General features: G+C 36.1%; 1 protein-coding gene and 1 long non-coding RNA gene across 2 annotated transcripts in view; one reads left to right on the top strand and one right to left on the bottom strand.

The window, feature by feature from the left end:
* The window catches only part of ANKEF1 (ankyrin repeat and EF-hand domain containing 1), a 24395-nt gene extending 3994 nt beyond the window's left edge, over positions 1 to 20401 (top strand). Inside the window, exons 3-10 of the mRNA XM_017523950.1 lie at positions 4123 to 4322; positions 5367 to 5516; positions 6535 to 6658; positions 10377 to 11199; positions 12667 to 12893; positions 14108 to 14268; positions 16712 to 16849; positions 17804 to 20401. Of these exons, the coding sequence (XP_017379439.1) occupies positions 4123 to 4322; positions 5367 to 5516; positions 6535 to 6658; positions 10377 to 11199; positions 12667 to 12893; positions 14108 to 14268; positions 16712 to 16849; positions 17804 to 17962 (1982 nt within the window). The 3' untranslated portion in view covers positions 17963 to 20401. The remainder of the gene's footprint in view (positions 1 to 4122; positions 4323 to 5366; positions 5517 to 6534; positions 6659 to 10376; positions 11200 to 12666; positions 12894 to 14107; positions 14269 to 16711; positions 16850 to 17803) is intronic.
* The window catches only part of LOC119470438, a 31499-nt gene continuing 12422 nt past the window's right edge, over positions 7621 to 26697 (bottom strand). Inside the window, exons 2-3 of the long non-coding RNA XR_005199341.1 lie at positions 10851 to 11105; positions 7621 to 8990 (exon numbers count right to left, since the gene is read on the bottom strand). This is a non-coding gene — a long non-coding RNA (uncharacterized LOC119470438). The remainder of the gene's footprint in view (positions 8991 to 10850; positions 11106 to 26697) is intronic.

Here is a 26697-nt window from a genome sequence, read left to right as displayed (position 1 = left end):
CTTATAAGCTCTTGTTTAAAACAAAGATGAGATAGAACATTTCTTATTCTTTTTTTTTTACATTTTAGAATCTCAGGCATTACTACACCTAGGACTCCAAAAGGATTTTTATCCCCTCAGGAGCAGTCTGATGTAGGAAGGACTTGCACCTGGAAACTGGAAAGGATTAGTCAATTCTGGCATAAGCTCCAAGTTTCTAGGATTGTCTAAAAATGTATTTGGAGATACAACTTCAAACTTTACACATGACCTTTCAACAATTATTCAGGTGAAAGAACGCACTTCCACACCTGTAATCCCATCATCTCTAGACCATGGTCTGAGAACTTCTTGCCCAAATAACTTGAGGTTCAGGCAAAAATTGACACAGCCTCATAAAAATAACTGAGATAATTACCAATAAACTTAATGTAAACTGGTAAGGTTAAGCATTTGTTGTCCTGAGTTGCTGCAGATGCAAAGCCATTAACATCAGCCCTGCATTGGAGAAATGAATCTCATTTTATAATGTTAATGTTTACTGACAAGAGCAAAATCTACTTTCTAACTCTCCCCAGACTTGGTGTTTGATACGATTACTTGCATAAAACAAAAGAGGACAAAGAAAAGGGATAATTACATATTTAAGAGTACCACATAACAAAATAAACTTCACATGCATTCAGAGGTCAAATGTGTTTTGAAATGGTAAATCCTGAAAAAACAGTAGCCTCTCAAAGCTCTATAGAATACTATTCCCCAAAGTGTATTCCATGGACCACTGAATTGCCAGAATGTTGAGAAGTACTACATGAGAAATTGGTTTCACTGTCACATTCATTAGAGAAACATTTTAGGCATGTATCTTTCACATTGTTGGCTCAAAAATGGTGATATTTTCCTTATTTATTTGACCATAAAATAGTTTTTTGATGGCATTTTATATGCCTGGAGTTTTGTGGACAAACTTTTGGTAAACACTATAATAGAGAAAAGTTTAACTTACTGAGTTTGAAACAGAGAGATAAATCACAGAGAAAGACAAATTCTATAGTATAAAAATGTAAAAGTGTAAATTTTTTTTAAAGCAGGTAAAATTGGAAACAAGGTCAAGTAAATACTTGCAGCAAATGCAACAGGCATTTGGCTAGAGGAAACAAATCTCATAGGCAGAACTGAAACTGTACAAGGAAACAAATGTAAAATCTTGTTTCACATGTAAGCTTGTTAGGATAGCTGCCGACAGCCTTCATTCTGCATAACCCAAGGTACTGCCCATCGTACAGCATACGTTGTCTCTTCTCCATATCAATGAGCCTCACTCACCTTGCACATCCCTCAGTTTGGCTGCCACTGGCCAAACTGCTTTGCTTATTCCACAGTATACTCTCTGCCACTGACATCCTGTTTTCTGGTGACTAATGTTTGACTCACTGTACATCGTTTCTAAAGGATAAGCAAACATTTAAATGGCTAAGTGGGTCTTTAGGATGTGAGACATGACCTAGGCCTAAGCTGCACTTTCTCTTTGAACAATTTTACAGAATGTGGAGAAAGTAAAGCTCTAAGCCAATATATTATTTCTTGTATGTTGTCCTAGGGAATTAATTACAGTGTAGAATTATTCTCCTTAAAAGGTAAGCTATGGTAGTTCCTTATAGCACCCATTCCCATTTTATTAGTTTTCCTATTTATAGGAATGTGTACTAAGTCCTCAATACAGTATGCCAGTTCTATGATAAGGTACAATATTTTTCAACCTTGTTTTTCCTTCAGTTGAGGAATGTTGATTCGTGTTCTTTGTGGCTTAAAGAGTCAGCCCAGGTAGACTTTAACTGTGTGTTGCACGTGCCATCATTATGAAATAGTCATTTCGTAAGTGTCTCTGGACCTTTGGTAATGAATTCAGCCTCCTTGGGTGTCATGCTTAGGTTGTTTTGTTGTTGTTGTCATTGTTGCTGTTGGTCTGTTCTTGCCTTCTATGTCTTTCTCTGTCTTTGACTTTCTCTTTTCAGTAATATCCTTGACCATCTTTTTTTTTTTTAATTGTTCTGAGTAACCCTATTTTAAGTATAGCAGTTTATATAAAATATATTTAAGTTTTGATTTTCGTATACATTTTATTTTTTATTTTAATGGTAGAATTTATGCAATTTATAGTTATCTAGATTTCCCATAGGTTTGGCTTCAGAAATGTCGTTTATTTTATATTGTGCATAATATATCTAATACATAAAATATATGTGAAATTATTGTCATATATGGTCCATATATTTGTTTTATTTTGCTGTATATGTGTGTTTTCCTTTATATGTTTACAAGCATATTTTCTGAAATTGATGGAATGTTTTTCTTTCTTTTAATGGTTAACTTGATACTTCGTATGCCCTTAAACCTATTTATGGAGTTAGCATCTTAAACAATATTCACCGATTCTTTACTCTGATTAGTAATATTAGTACAATAGTAAAATTAGATTAGTACAATAACCCTTCCTCTTACCTCTGCTACTTCCCTTCTACCATCCAATTTTATAGTTAATTATAATTACTTAGTTCTTTCAATGATTCCCTGTATACTTTTAAATGATAAGTACCTGTCTTTTATCTCCTTACCTGCTTTAAATAATATCTGTCTTCAGCCCCCAAAAATGAGAACATCAAATGCTTATACTATTTCTTCTTCCCTCCCTTCTCTCCAAATTTTTGTTAAATTACATTATTTTTACATTATTATGAATTGCAATATTATTTTCTCTATCTAAAATTACTAAAGTGACTTAGCTTTGGTTCTATGGCTAAAGAGATTCAGTATTTATCACTTTTTTTAGTCACATATTCTCTATTGGTCTCTGGAAGACTCACTTTTGCAATCAAGTAGTTTAACTCACTTCTTTGTGCTTATATCCCTGATTTCTTACATCCTTAAGATTATATGTGTCTGTTGCTTTTATATATGAACAAAGTCTTGATTGGGTATAAAAGTTCCCTATTTTTTCCCCAAGTATAGTATAGAGATCCTTTAATTATACTGTAGTATTGAATGTTGTTGTGATAAATTTTTGAGGGCAGCTTGAGTATTCCTTTTTATAGATTAGTTGAATTTTTGCCTGGATTCTCACAAGTCACTTTCTTTGCCTAGCTTTACCCAAGCATGCCTTGTTGACTATTCTTAATCAACTTTTCCTAAGACCCAGCGTGCCCTTTTAATCTTAAGATTCAGGTCTATCTTTGCACTTTTATTTTAGAACAAGTTATATTTAGTTTCTTTGCTATCATGGAAATGAATCAGCCAATAATTTTCACTGGGGTAGCTTCTAGTGTGTATCTTTTTTGCTTGACTTTCATTTTCAGTTTCCTGTTTTCCTTGCAGTATTTTTTTTAATAGTTTGCATACTGGTTTCTTTTTTGGTTATTCTTTAAATGAAGCCCCCTTTTGGAATGAGCTCATTACAAAGTCAGTTTGGAGTCTGATTGTTGTTTACCTAGATTTTTCTTAGCAACACTCTGCCTTGGGTTTGTAACAGTAACCCTGATGTGTAGTATGCTTTTGACATGGATTATATGGATGGCCTGTATGTTACAGACCCTGGGTGTAGGGATTTAGCATTTTGCTTTCTCCAGTGGAACAAAATGATTTGCCAAAATGGCAGAGACACTTGCCATCTAATTTTTCATCTCTTTATTGCTATACTGACAGCCTGCTTCTTACAAACATGATCAGTCTACACACATTTCATCACCCAGTACCATCTATTTTGCCATTCTACAGTTTTAGAGGGGACCTGGGGACTTGCCAGTAGCTCTTTAGCACACATACTCCTGTGCATTCCAGCAAGGGACACTCAGGTTACATATTGCAAGGTGCCAAATACTCAGAGTCAACAGGGTTCACCTATCAACACTCCATTTCTTTCATAAGCCAGGTCCTATCACATGTGGCTGTGACTATTTTCTAAGCATGTCAGGAATTAAGGATGTTGGTTTTTTGTTTTGTGTCTCGGTGTTTTAGTTAGTTTCATAGAGGAAACCAAGGCAGATATGCCTTTAACTAGCTAAATATGGATTTTTAATAATTCTACTTTCTGTCAAATATGTATAGATTGTTAATTAAATGCTCTCTGGGGACTTTATTTCTCTGCAGGTGTTTTGTTTTACTGCATTTTACCAACTAAGCGGCATTATCGCTGTGCTCTGATTGCCCTTGAACATGGTGCAGATTTCAACAATTCTACCTATGAAGGAAAGCCAATATTCCTTAGAGCTTGTGAAGAAGCACATGATGTTAAAGATGTATGCCTGACACTTTTGGAAAAAGGAGCCAATCCCAATGCAATCAATTCAGTATGGCTATTCTTGTGAATACAAATATTTCTTGTTTCAATTACAGCATAGTATATAATCTTTGCATTTAAATATGATGACATAATCCTATTAGCTTATAGACTGTTCATTTTGATTCAAAATGCTTAAAAATGGTGTACCTTTATTATCTTCATATTGCTATGATTCTACAGTCTGTTTCCTAATTATGTTTGGAAATTTGGTATTTATTATGCATAATGTCAAAGTATCAGTATAGGGAATAGTAAATAAGGCATCGCTGATACCTAATAAGATATATCTTTTTGGAAAGAAAATATATAGTTCTGCTGTTCCCTTTTTTTTTGGAGACAGGGTCTCACTCCATTGCCTGGCTGGAGTGCAGTGGTCCAATCTTGGCTCACTGAAATCTCTGCCTCCCCAGTTCAAGCAATTCTCCTGCCTCAGCCTCCTGAGTAGCTGGGATTACAGGTGCATGCCACCACTCCCCACTAATTTTTTTTTTTTTAATTTTTAGTAAAGACATGGTTTCACCATATTGTCCAGGCAGATTTCAAACTCCTGGCCTCAAGTAATCCACCACCTCAGCCTTCCAAAGTGATGGGATTATAGACATGCCCAGCCTACTTCTGCTGTTTCTTACATCAATTTTATTCACTCTCCTTAATTGGCTAATTTTATTAAGTTTTCTTTTAATTGCCCTTTCTTGACACCAAAAATAGATTTTCTTCTCATTAGAAAACACCTGTGACCTAATTTTATATTAGGTATTGATATTTTATCTCTTTTTTTCTCTTTTGTTCTGCTCTATTTGCAAGAAATACATTTTTAGCATGATATTCTCACAGGGGCATACAGTGTGACCTTGACTCTGATTTCAGAATTCTGTGTTTTAGATATTGACCCATTGTACTTGTTTAATTTTTTCTCTTTGTAATAAGAGAAATGTAGAGAACTAAACTTGTAAGTGTAAAGCTAAGGTTAAATGGATTCTGACTGTATTTGTACTGATTCTGCTACTTAATATGATGGGTGTAAACAGCATCTCATCTGTTTAATGTCCAGTCCACAGGCCGCACGGCTTTAATGGAAGCATCAAGAGAAGGGGTAGTGGAAATAGTTCGAGGCATATTGGAAAGAGGAGGTGAAGTGAATACATTTGACAATGACAGGCATCACGCCGCTCATTTTGCTGCTAAAGGAGGCTTTTTCGATGTAATAATCAATTCCTTGCTTTAAAATTTGTTGCTAAAACTTTTCTGTCCCTTTTCTCAAAATGTTTATGTGTCATATAGATTACACTAAGGCAGACTTTTTTTCTGAGTTGTCTATGTTGTTTTCATCTTGATTTCCCTAAATTACTCTAAAATTATATTTTTTAAAACTTTATCTCTTTAGTTTTATGTGTTTGCAAATTTACTTATTTAATATTGTTAATAATATTTTTGCTGTGCACTTGATGATAATAATTGAAAATTCCTGCCACCTGGGACTACCATATTTTATGCCTTCAGTACATACTAGGATCTTCAAAATGTAATATGATCTAATTATGGGAGAACAGTGCCCTCATACTCTTATGTCCATGGTGCTTGTGTGTATTAGATAATGATATACCTGAATGTTAAACTCAAGTATTCTGATTACCTAAACATACAGCAAAGAATATCTCTTGATACAGTAACATTGCAGAAACAAAATAGGAATTAGTACTATTTTTTTTAATTCTGAATTTCATCTGAAATTTCTTTACTTAATTTTCTTCAAGTTTTAACATAGTTATCTTCATTTATATCACTATTTTCCCAGCAATAAAAGTGTACACAAAAATAGAAACCACATTTGGTAAAGAATTTCCCCCTGGATGCTGTTTCCCTGCTCTCATGCTTCCTTAAATTACCTACACTAACAAAAATGGTAGTGCTGCGTCTAAGCATAGAGTTTTCTCTGCTCTAGATCAATGCTATTTAAGTGATGATGGACATATTCTGTATTTGTGCTATACAACAGAGTGCAACACAGTGTCCATGTGGCTTTTGAGTACTTTAAATGTGGCTAGTGAAAAAAACGAATGAAACTTAAATATTTTCAATTTAGTTCATTTCAATTTGAATGTTCAATAGTCATGCATGGCTAACTGATAATATACTGGATAGCGCAGGTCTACTTGCCAGTCTTTATGTAATAAATATACATTTCTATTCCTCCACAATATCCATTATTTATTTTACAGATATTGAAGCTTCTTTTTGCCTACAATGGAGACATGGGACTGATTTCATTAAATGGGAACACACCACTTCATTATGCTGCCATGGGTGGTTTTGCAGATTGCTGTAAATATATAGCTCAGCGAGGTAAAATTGTCTAGCAATTTTGTGCTTAAAGTATTTATGATTTACCCATGTCATAGAGTAGCAGAGACTTTGGGCCTATCACTTAGTGGCTTATTTTTTCTATAGCAAAATTTCACCCATATGTAGAAAGAAAACTGAAAATTATTTTTTATACTACCCCTCTGTTAAATCATGAATCTGGTCTTAAAAGTGATAAAACCCATTTCTCCAAAATGTTTAGGCTATCGTTAAAACCTAAAGGGGATTGTTCCTGAGCCAACTAATTATTAAAATACTTACGGTTGAGGGCAGGTTGTAGTGGCTCACGCCTGTAATCCCAGCACTTTGGGAGGCTGAGGCAGGCATCAGGAGTTCAAGACCAGCTTGGCCAACATGACATAACCCCACGTCTACTAACAGTGCAAAAAAAATTTGCTGGGTGTGGTGATGGCACCTGTAGTCCCAGTTACTTGGGGGACTAAGGCATGAGATTCACATGAACCTGGGAGGCAGAGGTTGCAGTGAGTCAAGATTGCACCATTGCACTCCAGCCTGGTGGACAGAGTGAGACTCTGTCAAAAAAAAAAAAAAAAAAAAAACCTGATTAAATTCCCTATTTTAAAAATGCCAACAACAATCTAAAAAAGGACATACACTGAAAACCATTTGCTTTCATCTGAATTTTTAATTATTTTATTTTTAAAAATATTCCATTATATCAAATACAAAGATAACTTTTCTGGGTAATTTGCAGTTATGGGGAAAATAATTTGAGGGAAAACATGAAATGAAAACCTTCATGGAAAATTTGAAATGTAAGCAAAATTTTTAATTTTTTATTTTCCTGTAGCTTTTAAGTATTAATTTAGAAATATGAATGATATCATATATAGCTTAATGAGTTTCTTAAAATGAAAATATTAGTTAATTACATTTAAGGATATGAATTAATTTTTTGTTAATTACATGCTAATTAAATGCATATTAAAAGCTTTTTAACTGTTATCGATAGAACTGCATTTTGCAGAACTGTAGATATTTTTCCGAGTTTATGAGAAATAGGCAAAAACTTAAAGTCTAACAAGTCTATAACAGACCAAAGAAAGTGTTTTATTTTTCTGTCTTCCACAGACACAAAATTTTAGAAGTCACTAAAATTATAAGACTAACATGCCCACGTAACTATAATCGCATAAGAACAGATCCGTTTTTACTTTTATAAATGTATACTTTCCCTATGCCCCCAATATAATAAACCCTTTTGCAAATGAGAAAAAAATATATCAAATGCAATTTTGGTTCTTTCAAACAGTCTTATTGGTTTTGTTTTCAAATCTGTCACTATTAGCAGTTTATTTTGGCATTGCAGTTAACATTGTGTGTTTCTAAAAACTAAAGATCCACCCAGCTTGAGACAAGCTTCTCTAACTTTAATATGTTGACTTATTTCTTATTGGCACAAATGTCACACGTACTCTATCATTTATGTATTCCTGGAATAACGTCACAGAAAGCACATTGAGAAGCCAAGGACCAGAGCCTGGGTCATGCAAAAAGGCCTAACTCAATGATGCAGAAAAGATCCACTTTCCTAGAAGAATAAACCATGAGGCTATTTTAAAGCAAATGTTTGAAAATGTTCTGAGTTCTCTGCGTATTTGGAAATATAAACACGTCACCAGATCCTATGTGGGTGACCCAGTTTCACAGCAGAAGTGTTGTCAGTTACATTTCCACCTTTAGAATCTTACATCTAAGGCAGTCAGAGCAGCAAGAAACCCTTGTCGATAAAATGCTTGTTTCTGAATAAGCTCCCTAGGTTTAGTCTCTTCTGTACCTAATTGTAAACCAACCACTTGTGCTGGCTGGATTCATTTCTCTCACATTTCCTCATGATGGTCCTCTTTTGGCCCCTCATCCTCCTGCTGGAGCAATTTATGACTCCCCCTGTAAGCACGTGAGAGCCACATCCAAGGGCAGAGGAGGGGAGCTCGGGGATTCCTCCTCCTCTTCCTGGGCCCTCAACTTCCTGAGTTGTGCAGCAGCAGCGAGCTGGAAGTTGAACATCTTTACCACAGAGGAACATAAATCTCACAGAGAATGAATGGATCTTTATTTATTAATCATAAAGGAGGAGACAGGAAGCTCCAAGTCAAAAGGACAGGAAAACTGCATTTACCTCCTTAAACTGGGATGTTGGAGTCTTCTTTTATACACATGGAGGTTTCTAACCAGGAGGAAGTTAGAAGCTACAGAGGATGAGCTAAAGCAGGATGAAAATCCTTTGGTCCTTAGTGCTGAGTGAACACAGAAGAAGTGGCTTGAAAAGTGGGAGCAAAAACCCCCAGACACCCTGAATAAGAAAAATAAATAGCTAAGTAGAAACAGCATATCAGAATTACTATGGAATTGCACTGTGGAATTACTCTGCTATGGAATTATGCTATCAAGTCACTGTTCTTATAGCTGTCCAATAGAGAAATTTTGGAATCTTTATTGTCTCAATAGCCTTTTTTAGTATTTCTATTACTAGTAAAATTATCAGCCTTAGTATAAAAAGTGTGTGTGTGAGTATGTGTGTGTAGTAAAATAGATTTTTTTGTTTTTTAATTTTTATTTTTTTGTGAATAGTATATATATTTGTGGAGTATGTTAAATGTTTTGATATAGGCATACAATGCTTAATAATCACATCCTGGAGACTGGGGTATCAATCCTCACAAGCATGTATTCTTTGTGTTAGAAACAATCCAATTATACTCTTTTTGCTATTTAAAAATGTATAATTATTATTGATTATAGTCACTCTGTTTTGCTATCAGATAGCGGGTGTTATTCATTCTTGGTTTTTTTTTTACCCATAGTATAAAATTTTAATTTTTGACAATACCAAGGCAACTATTAATCCTGAAAAACATAGTCTGACTACTTCTTCAAAGCCTTACTTACACATACAATGGATTTTTAATGTCTCAAAACACTTATTATAGACAACACAGCCTTTTTGGTAGCACTAAGTGGATTCCCTAACATGTTCAAAAAAGTGTAATTCTTTGGTGAATATTTACAAATAATGTTGGTCTCATCATTTTGTTAAATAAGGGACCAAAAAAGAAAATGAATTTTAATGTCTAACTTGCACATACATAAATATAATGCTGAACTCCTCAGACTGAATTACAAATTACTTTTTCCTCTGTGAAGGTTGTTCACATGGCCGTACCACAAAATAGCAGATTAGCATAAATTACATTATTTAATGAAGAATATAGGAAAAATAGACTTTAAGTTTGTACACAGATTTACAGTCGAAATCATTCAAAAGGACATGAGTATTCTGCTGCTTTTCAGATCTGAATTCATAAGGTCCTAGGTAAGCTGTTTGAATCCAGCTTCTTTCCAAATTCAAATGCATCTCTGATCTTTTCCTATTGGCCTGAAGTCCCCTGAGCTAGTGTACCAATATGGTATATGTTTCAAATATCTCTAAGGATAAATATTCTAATCCTTTTATAAATTCTTATCTTCTTCAGAATTCACCAAAGTGATGCTCACAGAAAAAAATCACAGCTCAACTTTGTAATTATAAAAGCAAAATGTGTGCATCTTTATACACATATAATTTGGGGACACATTTTTGACGAATCACAAGAAATTAAGAAAACAGTTGGATGAATGTCACTTATTAGCCATGCAGATGCCTTAGCACCATTCATAATTATGATGCTTTATGTTTTAGGATGTGACCTGAAATGGAAGAATTTAGATCATAAAACACCCAGGGCTGTGGCTAAGGAAGGAGGCTTCAAAGCAGCAAGCAAAGAAATACGCCGAGCAGAGAGAATTGCCAATAAACTAGCCAGGCCAGGAGCCAAAAATCCAAATCCACTCTGGGCCCTTAGACTGCACGATTGGTCCGTAGAACGTGAGGCTTTCCTCCGGGAAGCCTTTTCTGCTGTTGACAGGGGTGATGGGAGTGTCAACAAGAATGACTTCGTGATGGTGTTGGAGGAAAGGCAAGATTATGCAAGCTCAGAGCAGCTGGCTGCCATCGCCCAACTTCACGAGAAAATCCGGGGAGGAGGAGTCAATATTAATGAATTCTTTAAAGGAACCAGATATTTAAGCAAGTCTTTTGTTTTAGGATCCTATGGACCTAAGAAAAAGAAAAAAGGGATGGGCAAAAAAGGAAAGAAAGGTAAATTTGTCTTACCCCTTCCAATCTGTGTCATTCCTGACAACGCATTTCCACGCCGGCAGGATGGTGGGCCACCGTATTACATGATTGAGACCTACAAGAATGTCACTGATAGCAGCCGGTTTAACAGAGATCATCCCCCAGAACATCCCATTCAGGATGACTCTGCTTGGTACATTGATGATTCAGAGAAGGCATTTTCAAACATTAATATTATCACCAAGGCAGGGGATCTGGCTTCTCTGAAAAAGGCCTTTGAATCAGGAATACCTGTGGATATGAAGGATAATTATTACAAAACTCCACTAATGACGGCGTGTGCAAGTGGAAACATAGATGTGGTCAAGTTTCTTCTTGAAAAAGGGTATGCATCTCAGAGAGTGGTTTAAATTTTCATGAGTCTTTTCATACTTCAAGGAAGTAAAAGGAAGACATTAAGAAACATTTAGTTCCAGAATTTTTGTAACATAGAAAAGTGCTACTTTATTAAAGTCTATAATGAATTAAGGCTTTAATATATAAAAGCCTTTTATTAATGATATAATAATTAACTTATAGGCTTCATTAAAGAATGCTATTAATGCTTTATTAAAAATGCTGATATAGGCTTTAAAGTCAATAAAATGCCCTATAAAAGGTATCATATTATTGATGGTCAGAGTTAGAAAAGGAGAATTTATGTTAGATTCTAAGCACCTTTATTAAAGCCTGTAATAAATTAATTACGCCTATAGACCTTATATGGGAAACCAGGATAATGGGAGCATAGGATTGTTCGTACACAAGGATATTTTGCCAATTATGCACAAAGTGAAAGCCAGTGTTTACTCAGGGTTAACGGAGTCTTCTGATTACTACTGGCCTTCTGTCAATGGCAGCACAGCTCAGTCCTGTCTCAGAGCTTCACCTAGAAGATGTGAAGTCACTTTTTAATCTGCCTCTATTTGGGGGATCTCAACAACTTCAAACAAGTGGAATGGTGGCTATAATAACATGTTTTGGCTCTAAAACTTGCTGCCTTCCTCCAGAATGGGGCAGTCTTTTCTCTTGTCATGTAAATATGTCTAAACTATCAATACATGCCATATTTATAATACTTAACTTTTTAGACTACAATAATCACTCAGGTTTAATTCCTTCTTCTTCCATGGTTGTATTACCTGGGGTGAGTTTCTTAACATTTTTGTGCCTCAGTTTTCTCATGTATTTACATCATGAGACTGTAGTGGGATTCATGCCACAAGATTAGTTGAAGATTAAATGAGTTAAAGTATGTAAAGCATTTACTAACACAGTAATTGCATCCTTGAGAAATAAAGTATTAATCTGACTAGTACTTTAATGTTAAAGAAAGACTCAAATTTGTATATTATCAGGAGAGCAACTAATGAGAATATGAACTTCTGGACAGTGAATTTCTAAACAGGACTAAAATTTTAAATAATACATGGTAATATTTAGAATTTTAACAATGAAGTTTCATTTAAAAATGTATTACGTGAAGAGAAAGTAGATACAAAATGGAATAATATAACTTTAATATGTCCTGTCAGCTTTTATCTTCATTGGCTCTAGTTTATAATTTTCCTTGATTTTAACCTTTGCAAAATTGTAATCCCTAGAACCTAAAGTGCCTTTTAATGTAGATATACACAAAGGAAGTTAAAACTCTCAAATAATGCAGAACAAAGAGGTTTGAAGAAAAATTGTGGCACAGAGTTCACAGTTTAACAACTTGATGAAACTCTATTATAATCTTACTTTGCCTTTTCAGTGTCCAGTCCTTGGAACAACCAGTATTTTCAGTTTGTGCATCTATCTTATTTTATAGAGCTAATGTTAATGCAGCAGATAATTTTCTGTGGACTCCGCTTCATTTTGCATGCCATGCAGGCCAACAAGACATTGTTGAGCTTCTTGTTAAATCTGGGGCTTTAATAGATGCAGTTTCAATCAACAATTCAACTCCTTTAAGTAGAGCCATTGAAAGCTGTAGACTGGATACTGTGAAATACCTACTTGACATTGGTGCTAAATTCCAGCTGGAAAATAGAAAAGGTATGTGTTCATATTATTGATGATTAGGGTTAGAAAAGGAGAATTTATGTTAGCTTCTAAGCCCCTTCTGATTCTATTCTCATAGGCTTGCATTGTCCCCTGGGTTCCTGGTGCAAACACAAGCCTGAGTTAAATGTTGCGAAAGTTTGTCTTATACCAAATACCTCTCGACTCACTGGTGTTGGAGGGCCATTTCTTTGTTTGCAGTCTTTCATGGACTGAAAAACTTTTGTAAAATACAATAAAAATGATTTATTAGAAAAATAAAATGAAAAAAAACAAAACAAAATACGAGGCCAAATCTTCTTTTAATCTTTATATTTTAATGACAGAAAATTATATTAAGTTGCTATAAGCATTTGTAAACACTTATTTTCTGTAGTTACTTCACTATGGATCAGTAACTATTAGTTTGTAAATTTGCGCCAGTTTGCAGATCACACATTGAATTATTACACTTTTATTACTGTTAATTCCTAATAATGACCTACTCTAAAAACTCAGACTCTATAGAATTTGGATTTCTTAAAGCTGGACAAAATAATTCCTGAATTGAGGCTTCCCTGACTCTAGGAAGTAAATACATGGCCTTGGATCATCAATACCATACAGGAAAAATTTTAAAGTCATTTGAATATATTTGAGCTCTGGTTTGGAAGTATCATTTTCCTATTTTGGAAGCCACTGCTTGCTTTGACTCTGAGTGGGCATTGTACCTCTGGTTGGTTCAGGTGGCCTCTGACTCGCAGGTACTACTGTACCTGTCCTGCCTGATGATATTATGGGTAACATAATGCCCAGCCATCAGCTTCCCCAGGCCTTTTGGAATTTACCTCCTTACATCAAGGAAAGGGGAAGATAGTACAAAACTGTCACACAGAAGGAAATTTGCACAATGTGGGGAGAGAACAATCAATTTAATATTTAAAATGTAATCTAATATTTCCTGTCACTCTTTTAAGAAACATAGTCAAAAAACTAAGAAAAAATAATTTTGTGTATTTAAATGGCACCATACAGGATCATGGGATTTTAGAGCTAGGACTACCATAGAGAATATCTGACCTAGCTCTGTGAACTTCCGTATAGATATCATTTGCTATAGGAATCACCTTTATTAGGGCAGGCTTAGAGCTGATGTGCTGAGATATTTTCCTACATGGTTTATCATTAATATGTTTATAGTTACTCTGAATTTATGTTTGTTTCAACAGGGCATACTGCCATGGACGTTGCAAAGGCATATGCTGATTATAGAATAATTGGTCTGATTAAAGAAAAGCTAGATAACTTGCAAAAATCAGCAGAAACTCAAAAACTAAAAGGCAAGACTCCTATACTGAAGACTGAAGGCCCTGAAATTAAGAAAGAAGAGGTAAGAAAACAAGGGTGATTACCCATTAGTAATTGGAACTCTTTAAAAATTTGTTTCGGGGAAGCCAGCAGCACTATTTATATATTGTTGTACAACATGGGCAAGATAATATGCAGTGCATACTTTCAGTACCGTTATTATATAATACTTTTAAAGAAATATCTAATAACATTCCTATCACTGAAGAGCCTAAAAAGTACTCACTGCAAAGAGAATCCATACAAAAACCAAATGGGTTCATCCAAATACAATTAGAATGTTGAAAGTGAAAACCAAAATTTGTATTATATATGTATGTATTTGATCCTGAATTATACAGATTTGATGAGATGGTCCAAATAGGGAAGGAGGCTAATCCTTATGTGGCCTGAAATAAAGCATGATTTTTTCTTTTCTTTTTTTTTTAATTTTGATTTTGTATTTATTAAATCTTTGCTTTAACACAATGCCAGAAAGATTTATCTTACAGTTTCTTCTAGAAGAGTTATAATTTTACATTTTACATTTAGGTCTATGATATATATTGAGTTTATTTGTTTTGATGGTACAAGGTTTGCATAAAAATTGTCTTTAATATGAATATGCAGTTGTTGCAGCATCATTTGAAGATCTTTCCTCACAGAATTCCCTTTGTACTTTTCCGTACAACTACTTTGACACAAGTGTTCTATCTATACATCTATGCATCGATTCCTCTGCCAATATCATACAATATTCATTATTGTAACTATAAAATGTCAGCTCAGATAGTATAAGTCTTCTGCATTACTCTGTTCTCACAGTGCTATAAAGACCTGTGCAAGACTGGGTAATTTTTAAAGAAAATAGGTTTAATTGACTCACAGTTTCATACGGCTGGGGAGGCCTCAAAAAACATGCAATCACGGTGGATGGGAAAGTAGGCGCATTTTACATGGTGACAAGTGAAAGAGAGAGTGTGTGTATAGGAAGAAAGTAGGGGACAAGCCCCTTTTAAAACCAGGAGATCTCTTAGAACTTATTCACAATAATGAGAACAGCATGGAGGAAGCCACCTCTCTAATTCAATCACCTCCTTCCTTTGACATGTGGAGATTACACTTCAGATGAGATTTGGGTGGGGACACAGAGCCAAAACATATCATTCCATCCCTGACCTCTCCAAAATCTCATGTCCTTTCCATGTTTTAAAACCAATCATGCCTTCTCAACAGTCCCCAAAGTCTTACTTCTTCCAGCATTAATCCAGAAGTCCAAGTCCAAGATCTGACCTGAGAAAAGGCAAGTCCCTTCTGCCTATAGGCCTGTAAAGTCAAAAGCAAGTTAGATACCTTCCAGATACAGTGAGGGAACAGACATTAGCTAAATGTTCCCATGTCAAATTGGGAGAAATTGGCCAAAACAAAGGGGATACAGGCCCTATGCAAGTCCAAAATCCAGCAGGGCAGTCATTAAATCTTGCAGCTCCAAAATTATCTCCTTTGACACCATGTCTCACACCCAGAGCACAGTGATGCACAAGGTGGGATCTCAGGGCTCTGGACAGCTCTGTCCCTGTGTATTTGCCAGGGTCAGCCCCCACAGCTGCTTTCATGAGCTTAAAGCATGATTTTTTCTTCATTTTGGTCCACCATATCCCCTTTCATTGCCTTCCATAACCCTTCCCCCTACCTGCCACCTACACCCAGGAATTTTACCACTGAATTCTGGGATATGGAGCCATTGTAACTAGACTATTCTGCAAAATGATTGTAGAAGGTTTTAAACATTTCTGGTAATCCAGAGTGGCTTAAGAACTTCTAAACTGCAGCAGAAAGTTGAAGTTGTTGCCCATGGGAATTACTGAGACATCAAGACTTTATCATTAGCAGGGAACCCCTAAGTGTGACTCTAGGTTGGATGCTTTTTTTAAAGGAAGCAGATTTACTGAGACACTTGGTTGACACAGGACAAGAAATGAAAGTCAAGGAGGAAAAGCTTTAGTGTCATCAAATTGGAAAAGGTTGGGGAAATGTCGAGGTAAGAAGTAGATAGGATGAAGGGATTATAGACAGACAGAGTTATAAATATGGAGGATGTTAGGATGGCAAAGGTGGATCAGTCAACTAAACGAGGATCAGTCAATTAAATGAGGATCAGTCAACTAAAGTTCTTCCTTTATGCAACATTATTTAGTAGGATTCCATCCTTCTGATTAATGAGTGGCCACAGATCAAGGATGGGTATCTCAAAGGCTTATGTGATCTTCTACCAATACTTCTAATTAAAATTAAATAAGGCAGACTATCTCTCTCCATCTTCAAAGTTATAATAATATACATTTTATCTCAAATTATAACTTGCTCAGTAGCATTTTTAGTTTGTTTTTTTTTTTCTGGCTTCAGAGTAAGATGTGAAGTAGCAAATAATATTAGAAAGTGAATATAGATTTGTGCAGTTTATAATTTTTTGGTCTTGTTTCCAGGAACCACTGTCATCAATTTATGGTGTACCAACCATATCAGAGGAAAAGAAAGTGCCGAGGGATAGTGTGGTTCATCTCAATTCATTGATTACCAGCGGTTATACCAAGAAAGTGGATATCACATTTATTCCACAGAGGGTAAGTGCTTTGAAAGAATCTTCATAGCAAGGTAGAGGCTCATAATGTCATTTTTAGTATATGTGCTGCCAAAGTGAGCACAAGGCTCATAATGTCATTTTTATCAAATTCTTTTTATGTATCCAAACAAATCTACAAAATTTGTCTTTCACAGTTACTATTAGCGAATGTTCTTTTGTCAGGTTCTGCTATTTTCAACTCAGTATGCCCAACTAATAGTTCCTGGCATCTGGTTCTCTTTCTATTACTATTTCTGTATTGAAATTTACATTTTCCTAGAAAGGTTGAAGTCCCTGTGAATCAATGGCATGTTCTGCAGCTATTTAGTCACCGAGTCCTAAGGATACCTTTTTTGGGGGAGTACTTCACAGACCCAGCCCTTCTTTGTACTTACTACTACCAGCTCACATGGGAGTTTCATATCAAACAAGACTGGATTTATTCAGCAGCTTCCTAAAACATCTACAACTAAAGAGGTGGAGTCATCTTATAGGGAAAATAATTGTCTTTTTATTGCCCATCCAACCATGCTGAACAAGCAGCTCCCCTCGCCTTCTATTATAAAAATAATTTTGACTTCTACGTAAGACATACAGGTAGTAAGCCCAGGTGATCTTCTAATTCCTTTGCTTCCCTATTTTGGCATCCATCCTAAAAAACAAACAGCAGCTGGTCTGAACATAACTGGTCAGAGAAGTAATTGAAGAACATTTCTGACATTAGATGTCTAGACAGTCATCATCAGAAACAGCGATGATGCTCATGTAACCACTGGTGTCATATGAGAGAGGGGAAGAAGTTAAAGCACATCTAAAAGTTAAATAGTTTTAAGTCAAAACTATAAAGAAGTTTTTAAGTTAAAACTGTGTACTGAAAATTGTCTGGATACTAGCATATTTACTGGCTGTCATATTTATACCTGCTCAGGTATGGCTATTTTTTTTTTTTTTAAAGATTTGGAGTCCTGAAGCCACAACAGCAGAGCTGATCAGGAAGAGGGAACTACGGCGGGAGAGGTTTACATATGAAGTGGACTTCGATGATTTTATGATGCCTTTTCAGAAGAACATCACAGAAAAAGTTCGAGCAATGGAAGCTGCCTTGAAGACCTAAGTCACAGGAGTTACTTCTTGGGATAAATGCTTTGGGACCCAGGGACCAATCTTTGGAGAAAGTAGAGATTTCCATCAAAGCCAAAGCAATCCATACACCAAGAACTTGTTACCAAATATTTCTTCTTGCTTTAACAACTATAAGTATTCTGAGCTGTCTAGAGAAAAGATGTATGTTATTTTGAGATGAATGCTATGTCATTCTGGATAAATCCCAAACCTCTTTATGAAGGTAGTGAAATACATGGCATGTGAGTTATAAACACTGCTGTCAAAAGATTTACCAGGTCTACACCATTATGCTGGTCTCAAACTCCTGAGCTCAAGAAATCCTTCCAACTTGGCTGCCCAAAGTGCTGGGATTATAGGTGTGAGCTACTGTGCCAAGCCTGCTTATTAAATATACATTTCTAGTAGAAATTGATGAAAACAATTTAGGTTTTAGAAAAAGAAGCAATATTTAATCTTTTAAGGAAGGAGTTTATTTCTCACATGCTATTATAAAGTGTGTATATCAGATACCTTGGGTTGAATATACTTTCAACAGCCCTAGCTGTTAAAAGCCCTAGCCCTAGATACATAGCCCTAGCCCTAGATTAATAGATATTAGGTTGGTGCAAAAGTAATTGCAATTTTTACCATTACCTTTAATTGCAGCAAAAATCACAATTACTTTTGCTTCAACCTGATAGCTAGCTAGAAAGACAGACTAACTGGCTGACAGACAGAGAGACAGATGATTGATTGATAGATCGAAAGATAGATAGATGAAGAGATTTATTGCAAAGAGTTGGTTTACATAATTTTGGGGCCTGGATGGTCAAGTACTAAATTTGTAGGGTAGGCTTTCAGGAAGTACAGGCTGGAAACATGCAGGAGCTGTCCCTGAAGTCCACAAGTGGAATTTCCTCTTCATCACGGAAACCTCAGTTTTGTTCATATCCCTAAACACTTCAGTATGTGTTTCCTAAAAGAAAAGGCATCCATTTACCTAATCAGATTATGATTGTCAAAATTTCAATTGTTGTTGAAGTGACTGATGGGATCAGGTCCATCTAAATTATCTAAGACAATCTCCTTTACATAAAGTCAGTGTTGGTTGCATATACACAATTCCTTCACCACAACACCTAAGATTAGTATTTGATTGAGCTACTGCTTACTATAACCCAGCCAAGTTGAGACATAAAATTGACTATCTCTGGAGGTGTACTCTGGAATAAAAAGCTAGCTGGGGCATTACTCACACCAGAAAATGCAGTGGGTACTAAAGAGGAGCTCCAAAAATAACCAGTGTCCCACTGACAAAAAAAAAAAAGTCACTTTAGAATCTGTCTTACCAGAAGGCACTAACTCCAGATTACAACTTGTCAGTCACATATGGAATAAACCCCTTTCCTCTAACCTCCTCCCTCTCTTTCCAACCTTGGAGGAAACTTTCACAGGAGCCAGTCATGGTGGAGAATGGAAGAGAGAGGGTAAAGCAGGTAACCATGTCCACCTCTTTGGAGGAGACAGACCTGAACAGGGGTTGCTTACAAGCATTGCCATTTGGAGCCAGGAGATTTGCTATTACAACTACATTTTGTCTGTTATGTAAGGTTTTGTTTTTGTTTTTCATTATTTTGACTTAATTTCATATTTATGGAAAGTTGCAATAATTTTACAAAGAACTCCTATATGCCCTTTACCCAGATTACCTAAATGTTAACCACTTATCACATTTATCTCTTTCTCCCTCTACATGTATGTGTGTGATGTTTAATTTTCTTCCCCAATTGTTTGTTAGTTGAAGACTTGATGTTCTTTCCCACTAAATATTTCATTGTTTATTTCCTAAAATCACAATGTTCTTTTGCATAACAATATTACCATTGGCAAAATAAGGAAATTAACACTTAAATGAACTATTTAATCTATAGACTTTATTCAGATTTTGCTATCTGTCTCAATAATTTCTTTTGTACTCCCAGGTCATAAAATACATTCACTTGTCCCATCTCTTTAGTCTCTTTTAGCTTAGAACAGCCTATTTTTCTTTGCTTGTTTGTTTGTTTATGATAGTATATAAGAACACAAGCCAGTTATCCTGTAAAATGTCTCTCAACTTTGGTTTGTCTTATATGTCTTCAAGAATAGATTCAGGTGATGCTTTGGGGGCAGTGCTACAGATATCATTGCACCCTTCTCAGTACGTCATATCAGGAGGCACATGAAGTTGACACATGATGTAAACTTTGTAAACTTTAACTGCATTTGCAGTTGAGAGAAGTGCAAATAGAAGTAAAGATGCAGTAATCATAACTGCATAAAATTAACTGTAGTACATACTGTACAGCTGTGATAATTTCATAGCCACCTCCTATCGCTATTGTGTTGAGTTCAAATGTTGTCTTTTCTCAACTTTATTGTAAGAATACAATATATATAACATACTGAATATGTGTTAATTGACTGATTATGCTATCGGTAAGGCTTATAGTCAATAGTAAGCTATTAGCTAAGGTTTTGGGGAGGCAAACCTTATACATGGAATTTTGAGTAGTTTTCCTTGTACTTAATGAATACCTTATGGATAGGTACTTTGAAACTATGGAAATTTGCTTTTACTTTTATACTTTCACCTACTAATTTTACAATCTATGGATGATTCTTGCCTAAAATACAGTATCAGTTGCAGTAAAATAATTTATACATTTTATCATTATTGCCATTTCTTACTTAGCCTTCTGCTGTTGGGCAGAGCTTTCTTTTTTTCCTCATTGATTTATGTATTCAAATTAGTGTAGACTCATGAATTCCCTTTTTATTTAATGGGAATTGTATATGTGTGAGGACCAACTCAGAACTCCAGAGTTGACATAAAGATTATTTTAAGCCAAAGATATTTGAAATTTAACATACCATATGCAAGAAAAAAAAAAAAGCCTTCTCAGACCTTTGCTTATCTGACTATAAGCAGTAACTTCTAGAAAATAAGGCTGCCGTAAGTTCCTCTTCAGGTTTCATCTGCTTCTAGAACACAAATAATCCTACCCCAAATCCCTTCTCCAGAAGCGTTTTATGGCCCCAAACGAAATTGAAAGACCATTTATACCTGTATAGATAAACATTAGCACATGTATTTTTATCGCCTGTTTGTTCACCTGAAAACCCATGTATCTTTTAAAAAAGTCATTGTGTTTATATAAATGCCTTCTCCCCCTCCCCTTTACTTATCAAGATGATATATGAGCCACCAATTTTAACTATCCCTTTTAGTTACTCATCACTGAGTTCTCCCAAGTGTATATGCCTTGCATGCATAAATAAATTTTTTTTCCTCCTGTTAAAATGCCTTTGTCAGTTTAATTCACAGGCTCTAGGCATTGAACCTAAGAGGGTGGAGGAAAAGTTAATTCTCCCCTATATGATCGTTTACTATCATTATTAATTTTGATGTTCAAATTGTTCCTAATTTAACTAGTGGAAAACCCTTCAAGTTGGTTCCTGATAAAAAGACATTTTGTTTTCTAAAATAATCAGAGGACTGTTTATTCCTTAAATGTGAGAGAAAATGCCTACCCTTGGCTTCCCTCAAGAACAAGGAAAATTAGTGCAACAGCAGATTTTCAGAGGTGATCACTTTCTGTTTTCACTCTAGTGAGTACAACATTTCTAAAATGTCAGTTTGATATATAGTGGTGTCCTGGGATCACCTTCAGCGACTTGCAAATATAAACTGAGAGTGAGCATTAATGTTAGGTCCTATTAACTTTACCCACATATGGAGTGTTTTTATTTTAATGCCTCAACAACATGTTTAAAGGGGAATTGTGTGAGGGGAACAGTTACACAATTGACTGAGTTTATTTGGAGTTTAATGCTAAACCCAAACAGAGCAGAGCCACAGTTCTAACAGTGGCCTAGAAGAACATTGATGCTATTCAAAGAGTGGTCCATGGGCCAGCAGCATCAGCATCACGGTGTGATTGGTCGCATTCCCCGCTGCCCAAAATTATAGTACTGAAGTCTATATGAGCATAACAAAAATGTTATAGAGGAAATCTTACTGGCATAAAAAGACCATCAATGTTGCATGAAAAGTATACTACAAGTAAGTAGTATAATATCAAACTTGTACATGCGCAACACACACATAAATAGTAATTTTTCTGGGTCTTAGAATTATGAGTTATCTGACACTTATTGTTTTATTTTGGCTACCTGTATTTTCTGTTTCTCTCTATTTTTTTTCTCTCTCTCTTTTACAATGTACATGTATTGTACATGTACTTTGTAATTAACAATTTTTTAAAAAAAGGAAAAAACACAAGTTAACACAGAATTCCCTAATACCAAAGTGAGTTTATTAGTATTTGCCACTTTTATGCCTTTTTGCGCATTGCATTAAGATTCTCTCAGAAGACGTGGAGCCGAGAATTCAGGAGGAAATAATGTGTGAAGGGAGTGATCCCAGGGGAGAGCATTATGGGGTAAGGAGTATGAAACAGGACAGGGAAATGAACGGAGCCAAAGAAGGGTGAGCTTTCAGATGAAGCCACAGCTTCTGAGTAGGCCAGGGGATCTGTAGTGCACAGGCAAGGAGCTGGCTTCTAGGTTCCTGTATCAGCCAATAGCTGCAGGCTTGAAGGTCTACTAGCAAGGCTGATCCAGTGCTCAAGGGCAAGTCTGCAAAGGTCATGGTGGGAACTATTGGTTAGAAAGCATGCAGAAGCTACGGCTGCAGGCATAGCACAGGAAAGGGGACACATGCACTTATCTTTAAACTTATACTTTGGTGAACTGGGTAAGACTGTGGGTTTTATATTAGCAGACCCGGATTTGAATCTGCATACTGTTGGTAAGCTGCATTTACTGCCTGCTTACCTGTGGATTAAGTTATGATGGTCATGACTCCCAATTTTATCATTTATAAAGTAGGGATAATAATAATATGTCCCTCAATGAACTCTTATGAGACTCTAGTTGAATAATGTCTTTATGGGTGCTCAGTCTGTGCCTATGCCTAGTTGGTGGTCAATATGTGGTTTGTTTTTAATCATCTTTCAGGAGGACAAGTGAATCAAAAGAAGGCACAGGAAGGAATAAGGACCCAGACCTGGATAGTCAGAACAGAAAGGGCTTCCTGGAGCAGATTCACTTTCAAGCCATCAAAGTGATTTAAACAGATATATGTGTGGGTGTGGCTATCCATAAATACATACAGATATAACACCATATATATATATCACACTATGTATATATCACCACTATATATCTATATATCACCACTATCTATCATATCTATCTATATATAGAGAGAGAGAAAGAGAGAATTTTTTTTGAGACAGGGTCTCACTGGAGCGCAGCTGCGCAGTCACAGCTCATTGCAACCTTTCCCTCCTGGGTTCAAGTGATCCTCCTGCCTCCGCCTACTGATTTTTTAAAAAATATTTATTAGAGTTTCACCATGTTGGTCAGGCTGGTCTCAAACTTCCAACCTCAAGTGATCAGTCTGCTTCCGCCTCCCAAAATACTAGGATTACAGGCCTGAGCCACTGCATCTGGTCCTAAACATGCAGATATTTTATCTGCATATTTATCCACTTTAGTTTCTGACAATCAGAGAAAAATGCAAAATTCCTATTTGCCATGAGATATAGTTACTAATTTCAGTAGTAGTTCCAGTGGATTGTGGCCCAAAGGTTATCTAGGTAATTACTAATAAGGTAATTAAAACAATGTCTTACGTCAAGTTTCCTAGAAATAGAAGCTTAGATGGGGAATCTGATGCAAGTGACTTACTGAGGAGGAATGTGTCAGGGAGTGAGAGATGCAGAATAAAGCAGGGAAAGACCTGAGGGAAGAATGTGATCTCAGGAAGGTTTTAGCACCAGCCTAATTTCATGGGGAGCTGTGGAAGATGAATGGAACCACAGAGGTTGTCCTGCCCAGAGGGAAGAAGCCTGGGCTATTTTATCCTGCATGATCAGTCATTTGCTGGCCCCTTGTTGGGAGAGAAACCTTACAAGTATCACCTGGCTGACTGGCAAGGTGGCTGTGATCGGCCAAAGGCAATCCCCAGAGAAGTGGGTAGCGCTTAGCTTCCAACCACAGCAGCTGAGCACTGGGTAGGCCAGCTGGTTAAGGGGATCTGGGCAGTGCACCAAGAGCATCTGCTACAAATGGCACGCTCTTGTGTGCAAAGTTTAGGTGCAAAATTTCAGAAGGTGACTCCTTGAGATCGTTTTGCATGACGCACTTTGTTTTTAAAAAGAATATAACTTCAACAAACTTCCGAACTTGCCTCATTGTTACGAATAAAGATGAATGAGCAAGAACAGCGTTGGAAACTGACTTGGCAGCTACTTGAGAAGGGTATCACAAATCCCACTGGTGGTTTCTGTTTCTTCAAACTTGAGTGTTATCAATTGTCAAAAAGTATGAACGTGACAGACAGACAGATGTACTCAGCCTTATGCTCAGGATACGTTCACATCTAATTGATACAAATCAATCATCTCCAGTGAAGTTAGTTTAGCAACTTTTATTAAATTCACACTGTAGCCATGAAAAGTGCCCAAGAGAACTACTGAGCCTGTACTTTGTTGTTAAAAAGGGTGGTATAAAAAGAGAGAAACAGGAAAATTCAAATGGCTTCTCCACATCAGGCATAAATGTGAAGTAAATAGTCATCTGCTGAACTATGGTATTAACTATTTATACAGTATGTATATTTTGTTATATGGATTTCTGATTCTATAACAATGCATCCTAGGGGAAGTTTACAAATGAAAGTAGATGGGATGTTTGTGCATATCAAAGAACCTTATGTTAATATTCTTATATCCTTAGGTAGTTACTACTGCATTGTGAATTTCATCTGAGTAATAAGGAAAAACTGAATATTATGTTAAGATTCTGGAACTGGCTGGAGATTTCTTTTATCCTAGATAAATAATTGAGTATTGTGTGATGTGATGTGTGACGTGATGTGATGTGTGTGTAGGTATGTGTTTATTCAGGATTAATAATGACGGTATTTTTCTTTATCTTCAGTAAATAAGACTTTGAAGAGGAGCTAATATGCAAACAGATGATTTATTTTTCATAGGCTTAGTGACTTTTTATAAGATGTTTTGAAATAGCCATACATTTTTCAAAATATGGGAGATCGTTAGGTTCTTCATTATTGAGACCTGCAGGTTACAATTCTATGCTTTCCTCTGAAAAGCACTAGAAGTGAGAGAAATAAGTATTCCCTCATAAAAAATAAATAACGAAATTAACATATAAAGAATGAAATGAGTAATTAGTATTATTGATGTCTGAATATATCTCAAGCTAAAGCAACACTTCCCAACACTTCCTAAAGCTAACAAGTCAACAAAAAAGAGAATTGATCAGGAATAGAGGATCACAAAATGGGAGTACCTAGGCAGACATTGTGTGTTCAGACTCTGCAGAACTCTAGTCCATAATAAACATGCATCTCAGTAGAGATCAAGACTTTTCATGCTATCAAAGGCTGGTACTAGAATGCTGAATCTGTCAGCAGTCCTTGCTCTACATACGATTTGGTTTTATTCATTCAGCAAATATTTATTGAACACTGATAATGAAAATCCAAGGTCTGTCTCTTACTCTCTTCATGGTGGCTGACAGGAGAGCAATTCATCCAGTTTGCATGTCCCAGGTTTCTGCATTATTTGGCTCCCAGCTGGATCCAGACAACAGGAGACAACAGAAGGTGAGAGAGGGAGGAGAGGAAACGCCAGGTAGTTCTGCCTTTCTGTCTTTGCCTTCATCAGTATCCCTGCAACAGCTGTGTCTGTCTCCCGCATAGCCCCAGCTCCCCACTGACTCTCCTGGTGTGGTCCTAGCCTGCCCCAGGTGACCCTGACCTCTAAGCTCTGGTAGTACGACCCACTCCCTCTGTCCCTTCAGCCTGTAAGGGTTCAGTAAAGGAACCACCAACCATTCTACTATGAAAGCCAGATTCCCAGATATCACCATAACTTTCTGTCCCCAGCACACATCCACCCCAATTCAACTCCACTTCATCTCTTAAATTCTTGTGACTCTTCCTTCTGCTATCTCCACCCATACCACCATAATCTACCTTATCATCTTACTCAGAAAACGAATGAGAAATATTCTGAGCTGTTCTTTTTATCTCCTTCTCTCCTGCAGTCTATCTACATGTTGATGCCAGAGAAATCTTTTCAAAGATGAAAAGTGATTATTTGAGTACTCCACCTACAATCTAATTAAAATATTTTCAAAATTATCATTTTTCTTAATAATATAAGACAATGTATGTGAACATGGCCTGTGATCCCCTGAGTGGTCTGGCCACACTTACTCCTCCCCCAGATCAGGCCTTTAAACACTCTGCTGTAGACAGTCTGTTATTTTATTTTATGTACATGCTCCCACCTTCCATTAAGTTTTTGCATAAACTATATCCTCATTGTCCAGGAATTCATTCTCCCTCCTCTCCCCCAACCCATCATCTACTTAATTTTCCATTCCTTTTTCATCTCAGAGAAATCATCTCTTTATTAGGGCAGCCTTCCTCACCTTCTCATGAAGTTAAACTATCTTCCTATATACATTCATAGATCACAATGCACCTTACTTCACAGCACTTACCACAGCTGCAGCTATATCTTCACCTGTGCAATTATTTGACCCCATAACTATCATGACTGAACATTCCAAAATATACCACATATTTTCTAGCCACACTGA

This window comes from Cebus imitator, unplaced genomic scaffold (assembly GCF_001604975.1).
Source record: "Cebus imitator isolate Cc_AM_T3 unplaced genomic scaffold, Cebus_imitator-1.0 Scaffold31, whole genome shotgun sequence".
Lineage (NCBI taxonomy): Eukaryota > Metazoa > Chordata > Mammalia > Primates > Cebidae > Cebus > Cebus imitator.
This window is presented reverse-complemented; position numbering and strand designations above follow the sequence as displayed.